Source organism: Nycticebus coucang, chromosome 2 (assembly GCF_027406575.1).
Source record: "Nycticebus coucang isolate mNycCou1 chromosome 2, mNycCou1.pri, whole genome shotgun sequence".
NCBI lineage: Eukaryota > Metazoa > Chordata > Mammalia > Primates > Lorisidae > Nycticebus > Nycticebus coucang.
In genome coordinates this window covers 14,014,148-14,036,017 of record NC_069781.1, presented here as the reverse complement: position 1 = coordinate 14,036,017, position 21,870 = coordinate 14,014,148, and the positions used below count along the sequence as shown (strand labels likewise).

The window sequence follows — 21,870 nt, the reverse complement described above, 5'->3', positions numbered from 1 at the left end:
AAGATGTAGTTGATATTGAAGTCAAAAAATGGACAATTTTTTAAGACAAGCTTAATAAACATCCCTTTTTTTTCTTTTTTTGGAGACAGAGTCTCACTATGTTGCCCTTGGTAGAGTGCTGTGGCATTACAGTTCACAGCTACTTTAAACTCTTGGGCTTAAGCAATTCTCTTGCCTCAGCCTCCCAGTAGCTGGGACTATAGGCACCTGCCACAACGCCCGCCTGGCTATTTTTTTTTTTTTTTTTGAGACAGAGCCTCAAGCTGTCACCCTGGATAGAGTACCATGGCATCACAGCTCACAGCAACCTCAAACTCCTGGGCTCAAGCGATTCTCCTGACTCCGCCTCCCAAGTAGCTGGGACTATAGGCACCCACCACAACACCCGGCTATTTTTTGGTTGCAGCTGTCACTGTCGTTTGGCGGGCCCGGGCTGGAGGTGTATGTGGCTGGTCCCTTAGCCACTTGAGCCACAGGCACTGAGCCTTATTATTATTATTATTTTTTTTTAATTTGTCATTGTTATTTGGCAGGCCAGGGCCAGGTTCAAACCCGCCAGCCCCAGCTATATGTAGCCAGCACGCTAGCTGCTGAGCTACAGGCACCGAGCCTAAACATCCCTTCTTGATGAATTTTTATAATATATATGTTTAAAATTTCAGGGCAAATCTCCAGTCACCATCTTTGAAAGATAATGAGTAATTTTAAACTAAGTCTATAGTAACCACTCTCTTATTTCCAAACCTAAAATCACTCTCTTACTTCCAAACTTGAAATGACTCAACACATAAAAATACTTGAATTTTAATGTTACTACTATTTTAAATGAACAGTAGAATAGACTAAGGGTTCTCCCCCTCACTCCATTACTACAACATACAGAAACAAAATATAGATACAGTAACTATCAAAATTTTCACATACTCAATGTGACTGATACTGGTACAGCCCACACTGCTCTTTCCCTTCTTAATTACTTTTGTACTTAACAGTATAGACGCAATAATTAATGAGCCTTTTCTTCTTTTGGTGCACATATAACATGTTCCAGCAAAAAAACATTTTGCCCTGTGACTACCACCTGTAAGTAACCAGTTCTCTCAATAACCAGATGCTGCAGCATCTTCTGTCCTCCACAGCATCACATGACTCTTTATACTAACCCACTTAGCACTTCTCAAACATTTGCTTTCACTACTCCATATACCTTTTCTGCGTCCAGCCCCGATGCCTTCTTGCCACCTCTTTCCTATGTGGCAAAACTCATCCTCTAAACCTTGCTAATTGATTTTACATGGCTCTATGTGTGTATAAGCCTCCCAATCACTTCTTCTTTTCAGACGTTCACATTATTGTATTTATTTTGCAGTTACAGTGCTTATCACATTTCATTAGCATTCATTATAAACATGTCTTTTGCACTTCTTGCCTGGGAGCAATTTCAGGCTCTAGACACAATTTTTTTTTTCCCTAGACACAATTTCTGCAGTGCCTGGCACTAAGCAGATATTAAAAGGGGTTTATGGACTAAAAGAAATTAGTCTGTCGGATGGCACCTGTGGCTCAGTCAGTAGGACGCCAGCCCCAAATAGTGAGGATGGTGGGTTCAAACCTAGCCCCAGCCAAACTGCAACAAAAAATACCCGGGCGGTGTGGGGGACACCTGTAGTCCCAGCTACTCAGGAGGCTGAGGCAAGAGAATTGCCTAAGCTCAGGAGTTGGGAGGTTGCTGTGAGCTGTGTGATGCCATGGCTCTATCGAGGGCAATAAAGTGAGACTCTATCTCTACAAATAAAATAAAATAAAATAGTCTGTTAAGTCTCTAACAAACACTTATTATAGGGCGGTGCCTGTGGCTCAAGGAGTAGGGCGCCAGTCCCATATGCTGGAGGTGGCGGGTTCAAACCCAGCCCTGGCCAAAAAAAACACTTATTATAGATGACAAAGTAAAACCTTTTTCTACATTTTGTTTTGGGATAGGACCTCACTCTGCTGCCCAGGCTGGAAGGCAGTGGTGTCATCATAGTTAATTATAATCTCAAATTCCTGGATTCAAGAGATCCTACTGCCTCAGCCTCCTGAGTAGCTGGGAATATAGATGCATGCCACTGTGGCCTGCTAATTTCTTAAGCTTTGGTAGAGGTGGTGCCTCACAACTATGTTGCTCAGGATGGTCTTGAACTCCAGGCCTCACCCTCTCAAAGTGCTAGAATTACAAGCCTGAGCCATCACACCTAGCCCAGAAAGTAAAACCTTTATTTATTTATTTTCATAGTCAAACATCGTATTTATTTGGTTTCATAATTGAGTAGTGTTACCAGTATTCCCCACAGCATCTACGGCACTCGGAACCAGGCCATGCTGCAGACCTGCTAAGGGAGACATCCTGAGGTCTGAGCAACCACTGAGCAGTGGGTGGAGGACTCAGCTTTGGTGTTGTCCCTGTCCCTGCTTTAGGGTACTTGGGCATCTCCATACCTTCCCCTGCCATCAGAGCTCCCCAACCAGCCAGCACCCCTCCTCTGTCCCTGGAGCTGGGCATGTGTTTCCAGAAGTGGCTGGAGGTTCTATGGGGATGAGGACAGGGTGAGCACAAGACAGACCATGTGGCTGAGGCCAACTCTGCTTTTATTTTATGAGAGCTTCTCGATGGCTGACAGCAGCTTGGACTTCAGGATGGATGAGTCTGGCTTGGCCCCCGCAGCCTTGACATCCTCCAACATCCCACGAGAAAGTCAAGAGAGCTGAGGGCACCAGCTCGCACTCGTTCAAGGCCAGGTCCTCATCCTCCAACAACTTCTGCCCTCCGGAGGCCAGCAGCTCAAAAGGTAGCCAGTCACTCTGTAAGGCCTCCCTGACAAATCTGCAGACTGCTGCTATCCGCTCACGGGAATAGAAGGTCCCCTGCAGCAGGCAGCCATCAGGGAGGTGCACTCGCAGCAGTGCGTAGGTATACTTGTGCAGCTCCAGCTGCTCCTCCTTCTCCCGCCACGGCCTTGGTACACAGCATGCTCAGCCGCTCCACGGCATCCGAACTGAGCCTCTGCTCCCGCTTGATCTCCTCTGTTGTGAGGTTGAAGAAGTCCGCAGACAGGTCAAATTGTGAGGCCAGGGGTGATGGCAGGAAGACGTGGCACTGGCGGTTCAGTGTGGCCCGCACAGGCTCTGCAGCCAGCAGCTGCTCTCGGTGCTTTTCTAGGCTCTGGGGCTGGGCCAGCACTGCCTCACTTAGCACATAGAACTCCTCAGGGCCCTCCTTATCAGGAATTGGCAGCATCACCTTCTGGAACCCGAGGGCCTCAAAAAACTCATGGGCCCCTTCCAGGCAGTTAATGCGCTCCTAGAACACCTTGTTCTGCAGCTTGATCTTCTGGTACTTCTCCTCCTCAGGATGCAGGTGGATGTTGTCTAAGTACTTGGCAATGGTGTCCACGCCCAGCTTCACCCTATCTTGATCTTTGTGAACATGTGGATCTTCATGATGGAGGCAGCCACAGGGTCAGTGGCAAAGTGTGAGAGAATGGCCTCTCTGACATAGGCATCATGCTGGTCCTTCCTCAGGGTGGCCCCAGTGAGCGGACAGGTGAAATACACACCGGGCACTGCCAGCTGGGACCACATTGGTTCCTTGAACCTCCGGGTTCCCACTGACAGTGGCTTCAGCTCGAAGTTCCTTTTACACTTGGTTCCACATGAAGTCCTGTGATGTGGGGCCCCGTGCCCTGGGCTGCTTCTGCTCCAGCCGGGCCAGGGCAGCAGCAGCTGCCATCTGTGCCTCACCAGTGGGTCCCTGGCAGGTCTGCCTGAGGGTTGGCTGGTTGGGTTTCTCTCTAGGGGACTTCCCCACCCCGGACTCTGTGAGCTTTTGACCAGGTCCCGCGCTCTTGAACTTGATATTGGCTTTAATCTCCTGGAAGAATTTCTCCATGGTGGAGGGGTGGAGGGGGGGCGTGCGCGTGTGGCCCGGTCAGGGAGGGCTAAAACCTTTTTTTAATGTAGGCTCTTGTGTTACTTTAAAACCAATTTTTCTTGCACAGAATGCAGTAAGCAATGGTTCCATAAATTCCCCAATGTGCTGTATATACTCAGTATTTGGATTTTGTTCTAGTCTGTTATCTGTGATAAGAAGTTCAAAGGTTAGACTTAAGAAGGTTATGTGTTTCCTTCCTACACCAACTAAGTGTAGCACACATTTTAATTAATCCAAAATTTCCTCCCTTAGATCTTTGCCCTTCAATTATTATTGATACTCTGGATATTACAGTTATAAAATACTAGAAGCAGTTTCCATGGCCAGTAAGAAAAATGCTAATTAAATTAGGGTAAATTCATGTGCTGGGCAATATGTTACATTTACAGATATTTTTAGATTTAAGTGAAAAAAATCAAGATGTAAAACTGCATGAAAATATGACTGTCTCCAGAAAAATATTCATTTTTTAAAAGCTGGATAAAAATAAACAAAACATTAATAATGTTTACCTCTAGAACACACAGATTTATATACACTTTTGATTTTCCTACTTTTCCACATCTCTCATATTTCCTGTAACACATATATATTACTTTTTTACTAGGAAAAAATAAATATATAAGTATACCTCTAAGGTACTGGAGGTTTCAGTTGTAGAATTTCCAGTATTATTGCTTGAATTTGAAGACACTGTTTCATTTTTGCTTTCATTATCTGATTTCTCATCGGAACTCATACATTCAATATCTGCATCGAAGCCTGTTGGGTATCCCATTGCCTGCAATACCTGTACAAATTACAATAAGATGCAGTTTTATTTGGACATTAGGGACCACAGAGAACAGATGGGGAAGAAAAAAAAAAAATTTTTTTTTTTTTTTTTTTTGGGAGACATAATCTCATTATGTTGCCCTCGGTAGAGTGCCGTGCTATCATAGCTCACAGCAACATCAAACTCTTGGGCTTAAGTGATTCTCTTGCCTCAGCCTCCAAAGTAGTTGGGACTTCAGGCGCCAGCCACAACACCCAGCTAATTTTTTGGTTGTAGTTGTCATTCTTTGGGCAGGCTTGGGCGGGGTTCGAACCTGCCAGCTCCGGTGCATGTGGCTGGCACCCTATCCCCTTAAGCTACAGGCGCTGAGCCAATAGATGAAATATTAAGCACAATAGTTTCAAATTCATAACATTTAGATCCTTTAAAACACCTTGCAAGAAGAGTAAGATAGTGCTAAACCTATAAAATAGCAGTTCTCAACCTGTGAGTCGCAACCCCTTTGTAACAATGAAAATACATCCTGCATATCAGACATTTACAATTCATAACAGTAGCAAAATTACATTTATGAAGTAGCAACAAAAACAATTTTATGGTTGGTGGGTCACCACAATAGGAGGAACTGTATTAAAGGGTCATGGCATTAGGAGGCATTAGGAAGGTTGAGAACTGCTGCTATAAAATCTTGTATCTACCAAGGTAGCACCATGGAAAAATGGAAAAGCCTCCTCAGAGTAATCAGTTTAAATAAGGGATAACAGAAATACAAATCTGAAGCTACTCCCAGTTCATTTAATTTGGAAGTGAGAGCTGGAGAAAACAACATAGCCAGATTCAACCAGTGGGATGAGGGGGAAAGTCAAATAGCACACTGTAAAAAGTCAAATACCTTTCTTTAGACTAGAAAGAAAAAAACCTGATGATTTAATCCTACATTTCACCTCCGGCTCAAATTTTCTTTTTTGTTTTTTTTGTAGAGACAGAGTCTCATTTTATCACCCTCGGTAGAATGCCATGGCATCACACAGCTCACAGCAACCTCCAACTCCTGGGCTTAAGTGATTCTCCTGCCTCAGCCTCCCGAGTAGCTGGGACTACAGGCGCCCGCCACAACGCCCAGCTATTTTTTGGTTTGCAGTTCAGCCGGGGCCGGGTCTGAACCTGCCACCCTCGGTATATGGGGCCGGCGCCCCACCGACTGAGCCACAGGTGCCGCCCTGGCTCAAATTTTCAATAAAAAACAGTAAGACTGGATTAGTAGACCTCTAAATTCTATAACACAACCCATTATGGGAAATTGGCCCAGAAAGGAAATCAAGAATTTTTTTTTTTTTTTTTTGCAGTTTTTGGCTGGGGCTGGGTTTGAACCCACCATCTCAGGCATATGGGGCCAGCACCCTACTCCTTTGAGCCATAGGCACTGCCCAAAATTTTTTAACCTTTGAAATAATTTATGCCTATCAATTATAAACATCTAACGCTTCCTAATTACTTGCTTTGCTTAAACTATAACAAAGACTTAAAGGATTCAGTGTCTGGGTTTATTCCCTATACTAAGGACGCTAGTAACAATTTCTAGTCACGTATTTCCATCCGTTTCTCTAAAGACCTAATAATTTTAGGGCCACCTCCAAATGTTCAAAATTCTTACATTTCCATTCAATGCCAAGAACTTCTCATAGTTGTTTGAAATAAAGCTTTCACAACAATGTGTATGTGCGCACAAGTATGCACGGGCATGTCCATATGGATACGCACACATGTGTGCCTTTTGATACCTCCTTCCAGGTTATACTGTTTTTTAGATGTTTACAAAAGAACATGCTCACTAGCATTTGCTTTCAAAACAGGTTGATCTTGCTTTGGTAGTTACTAATAGAAGATTTATGTATCTACATTCTTAAGGTTCCTAAAGATCCCTGGATTTGTTTCAAATTTTAGCTGTTTTAAAGTTGCTGGAGGGCAAAAGCAAAATCCTTAGAATATCAATTGCACTTAATAGGCATCTCAAAAAATTGTTTACGGTGGCCACAAAAATAAGCCAGCTTTTAAAGACAATGACATCTAAAGGCCTTTGCCAATATGAATAAAAGTGTTATTCTAAACCCAAAAAAAAGCGTTTACACAGAACTCTGTACCAAGAGAACTTGAAATTAATTCATCCAATTCATATGGAGAACTTGGCATTCTCATCATAAATTTCTTTTTCTTTTTTTGGAGACAGTCTCATTTTCTCGCCCTCAGTAGAGTGCTATGGCATCACAGCTCACAGCCACCTCAAATTCTTGGGCTCAAGCGATCCTCTTGCTTCACCCTCCCAAGTAGCTGGGACTACTACAGGTGCCTGGGCACAACACCCCACTATTTTTAGAGACGAGGTCTCGCTCTGACTCAGGCTGTTCTGGAACCTGTGAGCTCAGGCAATTCACCCACCTCGAAATTTCTTATATTTATTTGGGAGCAAAGCCAAGAACACTTTTTTAACATCTTAAGTTCTAAAAGTACTCAGGTATTACTTAATACTAAAAAAATTACCATCACTTGGCTATATCTTCATAAATATTTTATAAAGAAAACACCTTCTCAGCTGGGTCCTGCAAATATGCTCTCCGTGAGAAATCTTCTATCAGAAAACAGCTATCAGTCTAGAATCTAGAATTAACACTACCTTATGGAGGCTGCAAGTCAAAAGCCAAGAATCACAAATAAAATTGTTTATTCCAATAGAAAGTAAAGATATTCAGCTTTTCCCAACATAGATAATAGTATAAATTAAATTTCTCACCACTCTTTTCTCACATTGTCAGATTCATTTAACTACTTATTACAGCAACATATTTCAATACATTTATAAATAGCTTACATATAGCTGATACATTAATTTCAAAGGATAGTATCCATTTGTGATACAGTATGACAAAAAAGTTTCAAATTAAGTCATTTTTCTATGAACACATATTCCAAGAGGATTTACTAGTATATCCTACAGAAGTCAAAGAAGTAAAGAGTTGGGCTCAGCACCTATAGCTTAGTGGTTAGGGCACCAGCCACATACCCCAGGGCTGGCGGATTCAAACCCGGCCTAGGCCTGCTAAACAACAATGACAACTACAACAACAACAAAGAGAACAGCCGGGCATTGCTGTGGGCGCCTGTAGTCCCAGCTACTGAGACTGAGGGTGAGGCAAGAGAATAGCTTAAGCCCAAGAGTTTGAGGTTGCTGTTAGCTATGACCCCACGGCACTCTACCAAGGGTGACATAGTAAGACTTTGTCTCAAGGAAAAAAAAGTCTTTGTCTTTCTGGACAAAGACTCTCTTTTTGACTAAACTTTAGACAGGATACTCTGAGCCACTTTTTCAAGTAGGCCCCATTCTTGAGCCTTGTCCTTAAGAGGCCAGTTATAGCAAGAATCCTGCTAAAGTTCTTTGGCCAGAATCTTCTACCCTCAATATATAATCATCTTTGATATCTGATCAAATTTCCTCATTCCCCACTATCCCCCACATGATGTCTGACCACCCTAGCCTACCTTTAGCAAGAATCTCAATAGGTCTGGTTAGCTAGAAATCCTTCACCCTGATGTTTCCTCTTAGTAATGTTCTATCCCCTGACCCTCCCTGTTCCTTGGCTATCAATCTCCACTTGTCCGCTCTGAATTCAGAATTGGGTCCAGTACTATACTGAGGTCTCTTTCACCCTGTTGCAATAGTTCCTGAGTAAAATCTGATTTACCACTTTAACAACTATCCAGCTCTGATTTTTTTGATACAACCAAAGTTTATTTGGAATCAATTATTAAAGCCCCAAAATCAGTACGCCAAAGAAAAATGAGTTTCAAGTGTCGAGCAAATAAATTTAAACCTAGTAACTATATCAACTGAACTGAAAAAATCACAAGATAATTCATGGAACAAGATCACTGGAAAATCAGCTGTGTATTAACTATGTACCTTCTTCCTGGAAAAGGGCTGAGATTGAGGAAGATGATACCCTACCCATAAAGACTAGGAGCCAACAGTGTAAAGAAAACACAGAGCAAAAATAAATAAATAAATGGAAAAAAAAAAGAAAACACAGAGCACTCTACAACATGGCTCTCTACTCAAAAGAAAGTAACATTCATGGCTTACATATGATAAAGATAGGATTATTTCAGATTACCTGGGAATCCTGTGACCCCAAGAACCTCTCCACAGAGCCTTCATTCCTTATTCCTTTCTAGCTGATCTTTTCCCACCATGACTAAAGTTCTTTTCGTGGAATATCACTAAGTATGTCCCTAAAGGTGTCCTTTGTGAGTGGCTGCCAGAATAAAGAAGTCGAAGAGGAAAGGGAAGACTAGCCACTAATTTCCATTACTTTAGGGGTGATTGAGGGCCAGGTACACATGGAATGAACTAATTTTTTTCTTATTTTGTTTTTAATTGATTCTGATACTATTTGCCTTGACAAGAACAAACCCTCTCCCTACCAACCCATTGAGAGTAAGGACTACAACAATTTTTATCTGGTGGGATCTACTTTCATAAACGGCATTGTTAGATGAAAATCCTCCCTTTATACTTATTTATAAACAGAACCTACAACATTTGGTATAATCTTTATGGATGGCAATTTGGCAATATATGCCTGGCATATACAGGGAAGCCTCCATAGTTGACAACTTCCCTATTCTGACCACCTCCTTAAGTTGACCTAATTTTCATGGACCCAACATGCACCGCATGTATTTATCAGTCTAGTAATAGGCCTAGTTCCTTATGTTCATAATATCTGTATGTTGACCACATTGTTAGAGTCCCTTGAGTAGTCAACTTACAGAGGTTCTACTTTAATAAGAATAAAGACTGTAATACAAGGAAAAACACAGATATTAATCGGGGGAAAAATCAGAGAATAAAATTATATATACACTGTAAGCCCAACTTTAAAAAAAAGAAAACAGAAAATGACTGAAAATAAACCAAAAGACTATATATATTGATCTTTGCCTCAAATATTCAATTGACACCTTAATTATTTTTTCTGTATTTTCCAAATTTTGTATAATTAACACAGATTTTTAGACACACAAAAGAGGAAGTCTGGCATCCAGAGGTGACAAAAGTCTATATATTACTGTCATTAAAATATTGAAAAAAATTGCTAGTTTACTATCGAATAATAAACACATTATTTGGTACACAAAATTAAAAAAAAAAAAAGCATTGCTAAGAGAAATAAATACTGTACCTTCACTGCTACATGAAGTTTTGCTGTTTTCTTGGATGGTCCTGAGGCTTCATATGTTGTGCCGTCCACATCTACAGACATTGTGAAGACTGGGGCATGGACAGGGCCAGACTGAGATAAGAGCTTATACTGAAGCCCGGGCCTGATCTGATTTAGCCTCATGAGTGCATTCATAAGGTCTATTGCTTTACTATCCAAGACTGTTAAAGAAAGAGGAATGAGATCAGAAATTAACCACAGAGCCCTTTTGCTTTAATCTATGGATTTGTAGGTCCCTAGTGACCACTACAAATTTACCAGGCTTCCAAAATATGAGAATTTCAAAACACACAAATTAATAACTCCATAAGTAATTTTGAAATTATTTCTGATTATGCTATTACTATAAAAATAACATTCATTACTATATACATTCATTTTCATTTGTCAGTATCAATGTATACTAAGCAAGGAAGCTTGGAAACACAAAAGTTATTTAATTATCAACTTCTCACTTAAGATCAACTTCTCTAAACTCTAATTCAAATCAATCAAATTCTTCACTTTTTGTTTCCCGAAACTAAATCCTTTCTTATTGACATTGACAAAAATAAGATTTTGCACACTTTTCCTTAAGTTTCGTTTCATCTTCTTATTGGGGTCTTTATCATCCCCTAATCCATCTTCAAATGGCCTCTTTAGAGTTGAAGACCCAGCACCTAAAAACAATTATGAGAGATTCATTATCAGTCAAAATAACGAGCTTATTTACTCACATGTATCTAATACATCCAGGTAAGAAAATGTTAGGGATCACAACAAAGACTGTATAACTTTTCATAAATCAATTAAAGTGCCATATTCGTAATCTAGAAAAGCAAAATTTTAAAAAGCAAACCTTCTGGAAATAATTTAATATTGTCATTTTTGTAAATATTTGTTTTCGTCTCTTTATATGTGCAAATATTAATACACGTGCTATGTTCTCAACATTTGTGTCTTCCCAGATTGATATTTTGAAACCTAATCCCCAGTGCTGTGGTGTTAGAAGGTGGAGCATCTGAGAGGTGATTAGGTCAAGAAGGCCGAGCCCTTATAAATTAGTGTCCTCATAAAAGAGATCTAGTTTATCCCTTCCACTATACATAGGAAACATAGCAGGTTCCATCTATGAGGAACGAGCCCTCACCAAACACCAAATCTAGTGAAACCTTGACTTTGGATTTCCCAGCCTCCAGAACTATGAATAATGAATTTCTGTTGCTTATAAATTACACCCAGTCTAAGGTACTTTGTTACAGCAACCCTAACAGACTAAGGTAGCATATACTCACATCTATTATATGCATAAAAAGGAAAAACCTAGAAAGCTAGATATCAGAATATTAAGAGTAGTTACCTCTGGTAGGATTTATTTTTACTATGTCATATCAAGCATTTCTCAAGTTTAACATTTATTACTTGTATAAACTTTAAAAGTTCACATGTTAAATCTATGCTTCAGAAATCTGATTATCAAACTGTAAAATATTCTCCTGTTTCTTCAAATTCTATTCAAGATTTTATTTACAGTTCACCTCATCATGAAACCCTTCACTTCCTGAGAAGCACCACAGATAACTTTATATTATTTCCTATTTCATATATTCTAATGCATTGTTAGTGCTCTTTGAAAGCCAAAGATATTTTATCCTTGCCTTGTATCTTGCAAACTCCCTTACGCAGACTTAGCAATAACATAATGGACACGGAACAAAAACGAACTGAACTGATAATTAACATTAACTGCCATGTGAATTGTATTTCACTTAAGCTAGACTTCAGGCTGGTGCCTCAAGAAGCATATATTGATCACATATCTTTTAACCTATCTTTCTTTTCTTGAGACACCGTTTCACTCTTGCCCAGGCTAGAGTGCAGTGATGTCAGCCTCGCTCACAGAAAACTCAAATTCCTGGGCTCAAGTGATCCTCTTGCCTCAGTAGCTGGAAGTACATGTGCCCACTGCAACACCCAGCTAATTTTTCAATTTGTAGTAGAGACAGGGTCTGACTCTTGCTCAGGCTAGTTTCCAACTCCTGAGCTCAAGGAATCATCCCATCTCCACCTCCCAGAGTGCTAGGATTAGAGGTGTTTTGACCTGTCTTGAGCCAATAAAACAATGTGGACTCTAGGAAAAAAATTTTTTCTAGTGTGACAGTCAATGTGTTAAATCCATTTCTCAGAAAAAGCAGCCAGTTAATAACATTGTCAACCAAAGGCAGAAGTTTTGCTGTCCAAGTTAAAAAATAGAGAAAAGCTCATCAATCTGTACAAATACTTTAAAGAATTCTGTATCTTCAGCTTAAAAGTTGGTTGTCAGGTTTTTCCTAAGGAAAATTATGTTCAAGATATTCGTGCCACTATATTTATAGACCATCTAGTGAAAGCTTATAGTAAGAACAATGAGCCTAACTACGTATCTTCTGATGAAGATTTATTGTCCCCAGGAGTAAGCACTGACTTCAGTATTTGCGTGGGTCAATAATTTACCACTTAGGTCAATCAATCTTGAAGTTCTCTTCAACAGAAAGCAATATCTACTTAGTACTGTATTTCATTTGCATTAGATAAAGCTATGAGTGTGCCAGTCTCCCAGAAGATAGTCTTTAAGAGATAAAAGTTTAAAACAAACTGTACCTATTCAACCACTTTACTAGCTCATTGAGTTACATTAAAAACAGCTCCCTGATTGCCTGGAAATCACAAACTGGCTTAAATGCACGGGTACATAGGTAGCATCCCATGAATGAAGCTTCAATCTACCATTCCAGCCCTTGAAAAGGGCTGTAAAATCTGAGACTAATAATAATAAAAGTCTAGAAGAAGAAAAAACAATGTAAAGCAAACAAGTACTTTTCAACCTTTATAATACCTAGTAATGACAATCACATAAGAGGCAAAAAAGTTCTGTTTGTTTTTCTGAGACACAGTCTAACTTTGTCACCCTTGGTAGAGTGCTGTGACATCTTAGCTCATAGCAACCTCCAGCTCTTAGGCTCAAGCAATTCTCTTGCCTCAGCCTCCCAAGTAGCTGAGACTACAGGCATCCACCACAATGCCCAGCTATTTTTAGAGATGAGTCTCACTCTTGCGCCAGCTGGTCTTGAACCTATGAGCTCGGGCAATCCACCAACCTTGGCCTCCCAAGTGCTAGGATTATAGGCATGAGCCACTGCGCCCAGCTCAACAATGTTTTAAAATAACTATTTTAATGCTTACCATATGCCTGGCACTGTTCTTAATTTCTTACATGTATTAAATTATTTAATCCTCATAAGCACCCTATGAAGCCAGTACCTTAACTGTCTCCATTACAAATTCATTCATGTATTCATTCAACGACAAATATCAACTGAACACTTATTATGTGCAGGACAATTTTAGGTGCTAAACATATAATCAGTAACAAAACTATCTCCCTATACTCAAAAGAGTTTATACATAGTGGTGGAGACTAAAAAAAAAAGGCTTCCTAATAGGAGCATTAGAAAAACTGTGCAAAATATAAAAAAATCTGTCCCTGGACAATAAAGACGAATGGGATCAAACATAAATGATAAACCCGCAGGTGAGAGCAATTAGCAAACAAAAGATATTACAAAATGAATAAAAGAGGACATTACTGCAGACAATTTAAAAAAGGATCTTATGAATTACTTTATTCCAAAATATTTTTAAATTTAGGTGAAATGGACAAATTCCTAGAAAAAGACAATTTATCAAAACTGTCATACGAAAACAGCAATCCCATTATATACTCAGGAAACAAGATCCATAATTAAAAACTTTCGAACAAAGAAAGATTACATATGCCCAATAACTTCACTGATGAATTCTTCCCAGCAGGAAAAAAAAACGACATGAATTTTATACAAACTCTTCCAAAGAACAGAAAAAGAAGGAACCTATCTTAATTCACTTGATGAAGTCAGCATAACCTTGAAGCCAAAACTTAAAATATTACAACAAAGGAAATACACTGGCCAATCTAACAAACAAAAGCCTATGTTTATGAATTGGTCACAAAAACCTATATATGATTGTTCACAGTAGCTTTATTTCTAATAGTCAAAAACTGTGTTAAACGAACAAAATATCCTACAGTAGGTGAAAAGTTAAACTCTGGTTCATCAACACAATGGAATACTACCTAACAATAAAAAGGAACAAACTATTGACAAATGTTAACAACCTGGATAGATCCCCAAGGGAATTATGCTGAGGGAAAAAAAGATCACATGTTGTATAATTCCATTTACATAAAATCCTTAAAATGATTAAAGTACAGAAATGGAGAAAACTGAGTGGTTTTAGGGCTACGGGAAGGTTGAGGGGAAGAGAAGTGGGTGTAACTATCAAAGAGTAGCACAAGGCTGATCTTTGAGTGACTAAAGAGTTCTGTACGTTGACTGTAGTAGTGGTTGCAGAAATCTACCTGATAAAATGGTATAACACTTATACACCCATTATATCACTGTCAATTTCCTGGCTTTGATCCTGTACTATGTTATAACGCATAAAAGGCAGCCATCAGGAGCAAGTGGGTGCAGGGTACACAGGACCTCTCCAATCCACCACTGAAACTACCTGTGAAGATTAGTATTTTAATATGAAAATTAAGGGAGAGTGGGGGAAGAATTGCTTATTTGTTGAGAACAGACATCAGAGGCAAGGACGGAAGCAGAAAGACCAGATACATGGGTCACTAAGACAGTTTTGAGACAGATGTGCTATGGCCCATTATTTCACTTCCAAGAAACACAGTTTCAACTTGCTTAGCTTGTCAGTGTTGCTGGAAGGGCTTCATTTGTTTCCATCTGCGTGGATTTTAAGTTTCTTGATATTTATGTATCTCAAAACTTTCATAATAACCCAGGTAGAAGGTGACTGCAAGAAGCCAGTAACAGATGAAGGCAGCTTAAGCTCGTGGGGAGAGATAAATAAATGGCTTCTGCAAGGCTGACAAAGTTCTGTTTCTTAACCATAGTAGTGATTATATGAATTTTTAAAATAATTATTTTTAAAACTGTATATTTTTTAGACTAAGTATGGGAGAAATAAAGTGTTTATCTGTGTCGAATATTGCTAAAAAGCTGGCTAAAATGAGGACTGAAAACCGACCACTGAAAATAGTAACATGAAGATCACGAAAGATACCAGAGGAAGAGGGGTGAGGGAGAAAGCCTAATTAGAACAAGTTCAAAGAAAACAGAAAGTGAGAAAAAGGAAAAAGTGATAAAAAGCCATTCAAGAAGAACAGAGAGATGGCCTTCTATTGGGGGAGCTACAGGATCCAGGGAAAGTTTGCCTTGGACAGGAGGTATTATTTGAGGTTTTTGTGTTGATGAAAATGATTCAGCAGACAGGGAAGTGCTGACACTGTGAAAAAAAAAAAAGAGAGAGAGAGAGATACCTGCTAGAATAATGTCCATTGTTAGGCAAGAGGGAATGTGATGGGGTGGATAAACAGAAAGGCTGGTCTTAAGAGGCTGGACAGTTTCTCCATGGGCAATGAAGGGAAAAACAAAGCACATGAGTAGAAGCAGTGAGGCTGGTAGAGAGAGTGGAGAGAACATGTAGAAGTCACCTCCAGGCCAGGCGCGATAGCTCACACCTGTAATCCTAACACTCTGGAAGACCAAGGCAGGTGGATTACCTGAGCTCAGGATTTTGAGGCCAGCCTGAGTAAGAGCAAAACCCTGTCTGTACTAAAAAAAGGGGAAAAAAAAAACTAGCCAGGTGTTGTGGCAGGAGCCTGTAGTTCCAGCTACTTGGGAGACTGAGGCAAGAGGGTCACTCAAGCCCAAGAGTTTAAGGTTACTGTGAAGGAGGCTGAAGACACTGCACTATACCCAGGACATAGAATGAGACTCCATCTTTAAAAAAAAAAGTTATCTCCAATTACTATTTATCTGAGAAAATAGATTTAAACAATATAGTAGAGGAGAAGGTATTAAATATGAGAAGATATGCAACAATTATGTAGGAAAACTGGAGAAATATTGAACTTCTAGGAGGATATGTGAAATAGTTATCTAGGAAAACTAGAAGTATTGAACTTAAAGGAGAATTGCCAGACAATACAAATTAGTCCTTGTTAGATTAGTGTCACAGACTTAAACGGGGAACAGTCAAGAGGGCTGTTAAAAGTTTTTTTCTCCATCCACGTTCAGCAACCAGGGACAGGCATAGAGTAGACAGAGAGATAGATTTCCACCAGTTAGAATTTTGCCAGAAACAGAGAAATCCAGGAAGTGAAGACAGGGAGTAATCATAATGATGGACCATAGAATACCAGCAGGGTATGGACAGAAGAGATGATGTGAAGAGAATGAGGGACTAAGCAAAGCTAACAGGGAGGATCAAGACTTGAAATAAGGGTTCTAGACACAGGGATGACAACAGGAGATAGGAAAGTGGGATTCTTGAAAATATGACTGAGGAAAGGACACAGGCACAGTTATTAATGAAGAGAATACCCACAGGGTGTATCCATAAAATGCGTAACCAAAGTAAGGTAGAAGGTAAAATACTTATGGGAGAAGAAGTTAAAGAATTAAGACATCAGAGTTTTGGGAAAAAATCATTTGAATGCATATTGAAAACACCAAGAACTACAAGAATAAAGTTTAAATGTGAATATCAGGAAGCTAAGCGCTAACAGCATGGAATCAGTATGAGGGAGATCATCTTATAGCCAAGGCACAAAATGGTAAAGTAACTTGTCCAGGTCATGCAGCTAGTGACTGATAGGGCTGGAATGGGGAATACTGAGGCAGTCTGGTTTTACTTTTTGCTGTCAGTTGAAAAATTAGCAGTTACTATACTATACTTTTTGATAAAGATCTTAAAGTTTTAAAAGAAAAAAGAAGAACTAAGTAAAAGTATATCTGCTATTATATGACTATCTAGTGAAGAAAAAAATATAAAATCAAAAGAGCAACTATGAACGAGTATTTTAAATAAAATGTTCTGTTACTAAACCTATGAATTTATATATATTTGAAATTTTTATTCATTCATTCAATTCAAAGACAATGCTTAATGTCACATGGATATGTAAATTCCTTTTAATAACTGCTTCACCACTGAGCAAACACTCTCTGGAAGAAAACAGTTTTCATTCCACAAAGTTTGTTGAGTACTACTTTATAATAATGAAAGGGTGAAGGACTCCCTCCCCTGAGGAATTTACATTGTGAGGCAGTGATTCTCAAACTAAGAATCACTTTCTACTCTTAAAATTCTGATAAGCAAAGCTCTGTGGGTAATATCAATCTAAATTTAGCATATTAAAAATTAAAACAAAAATTTTAAAACATCAAGAATATATAAGAAAACAGTCCACTAATCATCAAAGTAATGATGTCATTACATGTCATATGTAGCCTATGGAAAACTGTATACTCATAGAAGAAAAAATGGAAGGGCAAAAAAAGCCTTTATATTACTATGAAACAGTTTTCATAGGGTTCAGACCCACTGAAATTATTGTCTAAATAAACAGATTGGGCAACTGTACAATTTTTGTCATATAGAAATTATAAATAAAATAATTTCAATTGTCAGAGGTAGGCTGCATCTCAGGTAAAGAGGATCTGGTGCTAATTATACCACCTTCTAATAAAAATTGGAGAGGAAGAGGGGCAAAGGGGATATAAAATGTTTTTTGTGGCACAATGAGGAAAAAATAAGTAGACTCGTTTAATTATCCCACTGTATTCCAGCCACTAACACATTTCAACCTAACAATAGCCAACAAAGAAAGAAAGAGGGCAATTTCCCTACAGAGAGAAATGAACTGATAGCCCAAGGCCTAGAATTAGTTAAGTAGTAGAGCTATGATTGGAACCCAGATCAGAATGACCCCAAAATCTACACTTTCTGCTGAATCTCTGAGTTGAAACAGACAAATGAAGATGGTCTCAAATTTTCCAATATGTTTTTCTCCTCCTTCATTCTTGTTACATGACATTTCCTAGCATAAGAAAGATCATCAAACTGATCAGTGGAAGTGATAAAATCTCCTCCTAGCTTATGGTTTAGATCTTCTCCTTAAGTTCTCCTTCCCCACGGTTCTCACAGTATGATCTCAGAATCTATGCAGTAATGGGATCCAGCCAATACAGCCCAATGAGTCGGTCACTATTAAGAATAAATGGTGGCAAATTGATGTCACTAATGGGAACAGATGAGAAGAAAGAAGAAAAACAATAAACTTTCTTGTACATGACTTGGATATACAATTATTGAGGTTTCTTTAGCTCTAATAAGAAATGCATCCCGTGACTATCTCCACCACTGCCAACCCCCAATCCTAATAAAGAAAACATTCACACTCACCTTCTTTATCATTAACTGACCAGGAATACTTCTGAAAAGGCTTACTAGATGGAAGGGGGTCCATCTCCAGCACTTTATAAATCTGGCCAAAGGCTGACAGTCTGAGTGCGTGCTAAAGAATAAGACATTATATTTAATCAAATTCAACATCCATTCATAAAGCCCTTACAACAGCTAATTAAAAAGACATTCATTAAATGCTGATATTAAGAGAGCAGCAGCCCCTAACAACATGCAAAAAAAAAACAAAAACATGGGTTCAAACAGAAAATAAGGTGATATGCCCAGTCTTTTACCTGTGCACTGTGAGTAATCTCTTCTTTTTGCTGTATGGTCATATAGCTCAGAGCATCTGTTGGATCTCGCTCACAAGGATCATGAAGACCAGGACCCCCTTTGGAAAAGGCAAAACACAAAAGTATTATTTAGAATCGAGTTTAGAATTCAGAAAACTAACGAGAGAGGGAGAACAAAGAGAAAAAGAAAAGGAACTGAGGAACTAAGTTAAAGGTCTGCTCAGCTAAGTAAAAAGGACACTCCCATTTTCAGTATGTTAGCACTCACATGTCCTTATTTTATTCTGAAGTTCTCTTATATATCTAAGGCCAAAATGGGTCTTACTCTGAGAATTTAAAAATACCATGATAAATCATATCAAATCTTACAGGGGATTACACATAAGACTAAATTTAATTTTTCAGATTTAAAACCAAACTACAAACAGAACAAACTTCATATCTTTTAAAGAAACATATGCAATTTCAAATTCAGAGTTTGAGGTAAAACAAACTCATTGCAGGCACAGTGTCTTATTAGTATTCTTTATGTGAGTACATATCAAATACAAATTATAATTATTGCAAAGGCGTTTCATAGCAATTTTCCAACATTCAAACATTCTAATAGTTGCTAAAATTCCAGCAAAGTAACTCCTGTGCATTTTTCTGTGCAAAGAACAAATTTAGCATATATTTAGAAAAATAAACAAAATGAGATTTTGCTGATTCTTCTGCCTCCAGAGTTTGGAACCCTTACCAGGCAGTAGTATTCCAGACGCCAAACACTCCATTACTCTTCTCAAGGCCTCCCCAGCACCCAAAGGTCGATTACAAGTACCTATAGACTTTTCACATATAAGTTCTAATGGCTAGAAGATATTAAATTACAAATTAGTATGTGCACCAAGATTAAAAGGATTCCAGTTAAACATGAACCAACATGTCTATCTACAAGGGACATCAAAGAGTGACAAACAATATAAGGGTTATAGCCCACTTAACTTTTCCCCCCATGATTACCAAGAGTTGCTTTTGTTTTTTTCTTTTCCTTCCCTGTCCATCCTCAGAAAGACACTTTTAAATTAAGCATTTTTGAGATAACATTTTCAAAAGATATTTCTATAACAAAGGCTTTATTTTCAGTTACCCAGAAAAGATCAATAAAGAAACTACAGTCATCTAATTCATTTAACGAAGACTTTACAAGCCTTCATAGAAGTTAGTAAAAGCTAATAACTAGCCAATGTATAAACCCCACCTATCTTTCACCTAACTTAGAAAGCACTCAAAGCACAAAAATCTCAATATAAAACTTCATTTCAGTCAGCCTACCAAGTATTACAATTAAAATAAACAAAGGGCCAGGCACGGTGGCTCACACTTGCAATCCCAATACTTCGGAGGCCAAAGCAGGTGGATTGCCTGAGCTCATGAGTTTGAGACCAGTCTGATCCAGCAATGAGAGCTCATCTCTAAAAATAGCTAGGCATTGTGGCGGGCACCTACAGTCCCAGCCATTTGGGAGGCTAAGGCAAGAGATCACTTAAGCCCAAGAGTTTGAGGTTGCTGTGTGCTAAGATGCCATGGCACTCCACGGGTAACCAAGTGAGACTCTATCTCAAAAAAATAAAAATAATTAAAAAATAAACAAAGGTCCCAATCTTTATATTCAATAAACTAAAAACTCATGATACTATTAATATATCAAAGTAATAATTATTAGATGCATTTATAAATAATCAAAGTAATAATTGCTAGATTCCTTTATAAATGACCTTTCACAGCTTTAAATTGTTTCATAATGCTTTTAAGTTGTAGTTTCAATTCAATCAGACATTACTTCTAAATTAAGTCAATTTTACTATATTATAAATTATTTCCACAATTGCAGCAAGTATACTGTTTGCCTGACCTTAATTACTATCATGAATTTATCTGTGTCTCCGTTTAAGGAGAAAATTACAGATAATTCCCACCATAATGGAAAGAGACACTGAAAGAGAAATGGGTCAGCCAAGGAGGCTTCTGTAGACGGCAGGTGAACAGGAAGTGAACCACTGGCGTAGAATCAAGTGCATAAAACCCTTTTGCCAGAAAAAAATAAATCCTAAAGTTCTGTAACATGGATAAGATGAGGTAAAAAGGAAAGATTATATGAATAAAAGAACGCATGGTGGCATGGTGGCTCACACCTATAATCCTAGCACTTTGGGTGGCCATGGCGGAAGATCTCTTAAGGTTAGGAGTTCCAAACCAACCTGAGCAAAAGCAAGATCCCTATCTCTAATAAAAGTAGAAAATTTAGCCACGCATGATGGTGTAGTCCTATCTACTTGGAGCCAGGCAGGAAAATTGCTTGAGACCAGGAGTTTAAGGTTGCTATGAGCTAGGCCGAGATCATGGCACCCTAGCCGGGGCAACAAAGCAAGGCTCTGTCTCAAAACAAAAACAAAAATAAAAAACCAACAATGACTGTCTCTACAAAAAATAAAAAGAACCAGCTTTGTATGATGGTGTGCGTGAGCGCATGCGTACACGTACACACACACACACATAAAACATGCTTACTATTTTTGCAAAAGGCAAAAATAGATAACCATGCCTTAGCAAACTCAGAAGATAGCCATTTTACAGTAACACATCATTTCTACAGAATTTCCTGTGCTATAGCTTCTGAATTTGCTTTTGGCCTTATTTATTTATTTATTTATTTATTTATTTATTTATTTATAGAGACAGAATATCACTTTGTCACCCCAGGTAGAGTGCTATGACGTCATAGCTTATAGCAACCTCTAGCTCTTGGGCTTAGGCGATTCTCTTTCCCCAGCCTCCCAAGTAGCTGGGACTACAGCCAGCCACCACAAAGCCCGGCTATTTTTGTTGTTGTTGTTGCAGTTTGGCCAGGGTTGGGTTCGAATGCACCACCCTCAGCATATGGGACTGGCACCCTACTCACTGAGCCACAGGCGCCACCCTTTGTTGACATATTTAAATACTTACCCATCCTTTTAATGGTGCCCATGTGGGGACTCTGTTGCACAAATCACGCAGAATTCGGAGGACAATTACACATGATTTTAATCCATTTGCCCTGGCCTAAAACAAACAAAATGATTCTAATAGCCCTGTTGAAATCTATTCTTCATTTTAAGCACACTAATCATGAACAGGTTCTTTGAAATAAACAGTAATTAGTCATTCATTACTTGTCAACCAAAAACAAAAATGAATTTATTAGAAGTA

The 21,870-nt window shown here is 38.8% G+C and overlaps 1 protein-coding gene and 1 pseudogene across 15 annotated transcripts in view; both read right to left on the bottom strand.

Annotated features, from left to right (window-relative positions):
* The window catches only part of STRBP (spermatid perinuclear RNA binding protein), a 211,782-nt gene that overhangs the window by 80,448 nt on the left and 109,464 nt on the right, over window positions 1-21,870 (bottom strand). For all 15 annotated transcript variants that reach the window (XR_008374498.1, XR_008374494.1, XR_008374503.1 and 12 more), the window contains 7 exons: window positions 21,628-21,723; window positions 19,382-19,493; window positions 18,643-18,740; window positions 18,347-18,458; window positions 10,588-10,680; window positions 9,983-10,182; window positions 4,602-4,760 (listed from right to left, as the gene is read on the bottom strand). Coding sequence is in view for 12 of the 15 variants with exons in the window: in XM_053563016.1 (XP_053418991.1) it covers window positions 4,602-4,760; window positions 9,983-10,182; window positions 10,588-10,680; window positions 18,347-18,458; window positions 18,643-18,740; window positions 19,382-19,493; window positions 21,628-21,723 (870 nt within the window). In the remaining 3 variants the exon portion in view is untranslated. The remainder of the gene's footprint in view (window positions 1-4,601; window positions 4,761-9,982; window positions 10,183-10,587; window positions 10,681-18,346; window positions 18,459-18,642; window positions 18,741-19,381; window positions 19,494-21,627; window positions 21,724-21,870) is intronic.
* On the bottom strand, window positions 2,489-3,928 carry LOC128566273 (UBX domain-containing protein 6-like; annotated as a pseudogene).